This window comes from Gossypium hirsutum, chromosome D12 (assembly GCF_007990345.1).
Source record: "Gossypium hirsutum isolate 1008001.06 chromosome D12, Gossypium_hirsutum_v2.1, whole genome shotgun sequence".
NCBI lineage: Eukaryota > Viridiplantae > Streptophyta > Magnoliopsida > Malvales > Malvaceae > Gossypium > Gossypium hirsutum.
Window position 1 is genome coordinate 16,461,831 of NC_053448.1, and position 4,345 is coordinate 16,466,175.

At 33.6% G+C, this 4,345-nt stretch overlaps 1 protein-coding gene across 1 annotated transcript; it reads left to right on the plus strand.

Moving 5' to 3' along the window:
* The first annotated feature begins 322 nt into the window (after nt 1-322).
* On the plus strand, nt 323-3,476 carry LOC107942397 (protein AF-9). The gene is made up of 8 exons (XM_016876064.2): nt 323-1,360; nt 1,451-1,500; nt 1,855-1,940; nt 2,015-2,134; nt 2,208-2,306; nt 2,408-2,467; nt 2,551-2,645; nt 3,142-3,476. Exons 1-8 carry the CDS (start codon nt 459-461, stop codon nt 3,272-3,274), a joined length of 1,545 nt encoding a protein of 514 aa, XP_016731553.2. The 5' UTR covers nt 323-458; the 3' UTR covers nt 3,275-3,476.
* The last annotated feature ends 869 nt before the right edge of the window (nt 3,477-4,345 follow it).

Sequence of the window (4,345 nt, forward strand, 5' to 3'; positions counted from 1 at the left end):
TATAAAACTGTAAAAATATTTTTGTAGAAACAGCAGTGAAACAAATTCATGGAATGTTCCAGGAAATCAACCCAATTCAAAACCCAAAAGGACTCCATTGCAATTTTCCCAAACAATCAAGGGTCTATATGACCTGTCTTCTCCATTCATAACGGTTATTAATCAAAGCAAATCCCAAATATTTCTCTAAAAATATCATAATCAAACGGTTTCTAAATAAATTCCTGATTTTCAAACAGTTAATCCGGCGGCCTCCATTCAACCCCCAAAATTAGCCGTTACGTAGAGCGTCACAAGGCTTCTAACGTTCATTTTTCTTCTTCTTTTTATTGATTTTTATTTTCCTCTCTTTCACCAAAATCGAAGCTCCATTTTTCCATCAACTATAAACCAATATCCAGTTTTTATTTTCCAGTTTTAGTCTATTCCTTGAAAGATTTCCTCAGTTTTTTTGCTCAATGGAGGTTGCAAAGAATTCCAAACTGGGAACTCCTATGAAAGACACAGAAAGGAATTCTCGATCAAAAACCCCAAAGGGTTCAAAATTTTCTGAGAATTCGAATCCAAATATTTCTGGTTCAACTTCCCCAATAACAAAATCTTCAAAATCCCAGAAATATTCTTCCAAGAATCCAGTTATCTATTCACCAAGTAACAAGCTTAGGGAAAGAAAGTTTGTAGTGGCTAAGAAGAACTCGAAGAAAGTAAGGTCTAATTCGAATCCAACGACGGTTGGGATTAATTGCAAATGTAAAGAGAAGCTTGGTGGGAATTCGAAGAAGTGTTTATGTGTTGCTTATGAGAATCTGAGAGCATCTCAAGAAGAGTTTTTCAGGAACAAAGCTGAAACTGAAGCAGAAGAAGAGGGTAAAGAGACGAGAGATTTGATTGAGAATCTTAGAGAAGGGTATGGATCAGATAATCAAGAGATTGAAAACTTGAGTCAACCAGGTAGTTCTACTATTAAGAGAAGGAGAGATAAGTTGATGGAAGAAGCAAGGAATAGTGTTCCTGAATGTGGAAAGGTTTTGCATTTGGTTAAGGCTTTTGAGAGGCTTCTTTCGATACCGGATTCAAAGGAATCAGATAAGGAGGAAGATGATGAAAAGGAACCAAAAGAAGACAAGAATGATGATGATAACAACAGGAAGAAACCACTGAAATGGGCGTTACCTGGATTGCAAACAATAAACTTGACTGAGGTTGACGCTGAGAATGAAGATGAGACCAAGGATTCTTCATCATCATCATCTTCTTCTTCTCCTTCATTTTGTCCATCAGATTTTATTTTGACTGCCGAGAATCTTGGTTTGGATCCATGTTTCTCAGTTTCTTCTTCATGGGATAGCAGCCAAGGAAGGTCAGTTAAGCAACTGAATGATAATTGATTAGTTTACCACCTGCAAACATTTGTTTCTTCTCTGATTCCTGGTTTTCCTTAATTTTGCAGTATTTCAAGTAGGACCTCTAATGGAGGTCGAAGAAGCCGAAGAAATGTAAGTAACCGTTCACTTAAATGCTAATATATTTTCACCCTTTCTGTCACACTGAACTTTAAAAGTAGGATTCAGCCATTCAGGGTAAAAAAGCATTTTTTGGACTAGGTAATGTTATAGCAGTTAATTAGTAAATATCAGCAAACATTGATCTACATCAAGGTTAATGCTGAAGTATCAAAGTGAAAAACATAGAACTTAGTCTTTAGTCGTCTTTTATATAGTTATAATTGTTCATAAATATATATATAATTGTCTATACTTGGGACATGTCACATACCACAGATTATAAAACTATGCAAATATAAATGTTTATTTTCTGCATTTTGGCTTATGATTTTTGTATTGCATTTTAGAGCTCTGAGTGTTGGGACAATTGGTGGGAGGAGATGGAAAAAGCAGCTTAAACCAACTTCCTTAAAACCATTCAAGCTAAGAACTGAGGTACAATTACATCTTTTGGACTTGAGTTTCTATTAAACAGTCTATTGAAGTGATTCTTAAATCTACATTTACAGCAAAGGGGGAAAGCCAAGGAAGAAGAGTTCATGAAGAAGATACAAGAAATGATGGTAGAACAAGAGAAGCAGCGGATTCCGATTGCTCAAGGCCTCCCATGGACAACCAATGAACCGGAGGTCTGAACCACTTCTATACACTTCAAATAACAAATTAGTGAGTCTTTCTCATCAATGTAAGTGTCTAATGCAGATCTTGATCAAACCTCCTGTTAAAGTGAACACAAGACCAGTAGATTTAAGATTGCATAGTGATGTACGAGCGGTGGAGCGCGCGGAGTTTGATCATCAGGTTCTTTCTAATTACTACTGTCTGACTGGTAGTATATAAAGCTTGTCATTGATGCTTTGAAGTGTTATATAATGTGTTTGAGGCACTAAAATTATGTAAAGGTAGCTGAGAAGATGAGTCTAGTAGGGCAATATAAAATGGAAAGGGAGAGACAGCAGAAGGTAAATGATCTTTAACAAAAATATGCATGATTTAGGTGTTTGTTTACAGGGAATTGAGGTTTTTTTTCTTTTTTTGGTTGCAGATGGCAGAAGAAGAGGAAATAAAGATGCTTAGGAAGGAGCTCATTCCAAAAGCACAACCTATGCCTTACTTTGATAGGCCTTTTATTCCTAAAAGGTAAAAGATACTTTGCCTGAGTTTAACATTGTTTGTCACACTTTTGAGATAAAAATATTATTCCTTTTCAAAAAGTATTTTAAGACAAAAATTACTTTAAAATTTTTTTATTTTTTTGTCAAAAATTAAAATTTTAACTTTTATTCAAAAAAATTTTTTATTCTCTCAAAAATACTTTTAAAAAACATTGTTAAACTACTAGCTATACTCCGACTCAAGTAGGGGTGAAGAATAATACTTAAAAGATAGAAATAAATAATAAATTTTTAAGATTAAAATATAAATTTATCATTATATGATTTGTCCTATCTTCACCTCTAGACTCAAGGATGAGAGTTAAATGTGGGTTTGACACCGCTATACGGGATTCTTTTTTCCATATATATTGAGGATCAAACCTCATCTCCCATGACTCGACACCACTATTTTGAATTATTTTTTTCCATATATTTTGAGTATCAAACCTCATCCCCATGCTCATTTTTTGTTGTTTAAGGTCATCAAAGAATCCAACTATACCGAGGGAGCCAAAGTTCCACATTCCACAGCATAAGAAGGTAAAATGCTTCGTGTCATGGAATGACATGAGCCCATACACTTTCCAAGGGAATGAAGCAAGAGAAATATAGGGTTTTTTTCCTTTTTTTTTAAAAAGTGATTCTTTCATTTGTTATTTCAGTTACAAAATAATGTCAATCCTTCTCTCCCTCTGAAGATTTTGTACATAAGCAACCAAATTGGTTGCAGTCATCATTTTGTTTGGTGGAAGTGAAGTTTCTCTTTCTAATGAGCAACTAAATTTGTGGCTTTTAATTCTTTAAAAGCCTTGCATAAGGGAGCCACCTGCATTCATTTTTGCTGCATTGGGCTATCGCCATCCATTAGTAAAAGAAAATATTTTTTTAATAATCTAACTATTATTATGACCAAAAAAAAAACAAGGGAAAAGAAAAATGAAGGCGGGCAACTTTGCTTGCTGGCTCTTCCCATCCATGGAATCTGCGGTCGACATCTGAAATGAATTAAATCGAATTCTGCAAATGAAAACCAAAAGCAATCCCATCCTTTAGGGGAAGTAAAGCATATTTGATGGTAAACTATTTACTTGGTTGAAAAGTATTATAGTGAAAGAATTAGTCACTATAGTGATGAATATCACTACTATGGATGAAAATGTTAAAATTTTATCTAGCTTGGTCCAGATAAAAATGTTTAAACTTGAACTCGGTCCGGTTCAATCGTATTAAATTTTTTTATATTTCCTCAATAAATGAAAAAAGATTAAAAAAATATATACTTAAATAACACTAAATTTAGTGCAATTTAGCAAGCAAATACCTCTACGATAGTAGAAAAATTAATAATAAAACAAAAGTTATATAAGATCCAAAATAAGAAAAATAATGGCAAAATAATTTTTTTTTTTTGCAAATTCAGGCCAGGCCCCAAGATTCATTTGAAAAATAGACATTATTTTATTATCCAAACTTATTTTTCAAACATATATTTTTACACAAAAAAGTAATAATTTAAAAAGTAAACGCAAAAGTATAGTATGTCCTACACCCCCCACAAAGAAAAGGTTTACCCATGCTTCTCTCAGTCTCTATCTTGGTGTTATTTGCCTTTCAATTCAGCAATGTGACTCTTTACAATTTGCAAATAACCCATTTGGTGTTTGGGGGTGTGTGATAGAGGGT

Excerpts from the sequence above, each read along its gene's own strand:
- LOC107942397 (XM_016876064.2), top strand. The coding sequence starts at position 459 with ATGGAGGTTGCAAAGAATTCCAAACTGGGAACTCCTATGAAAGACACA. Across the intron at positions 1,501-1,854 it reads AAGAAGCCGAAGAAATGTAA|CTCTGAGTGTTGGGACAATT; the intron begins GTAACCGTTCAC and ends TGCATTTTAGAG. Across the intron at positions 2,646-3,141 it reads AGGCCTTTTATTCCTAAAAG|GTCATCAAAGAATCCAACTA; the intron begins GTAAAAGATACT and ends TTGTTGTTTAAG.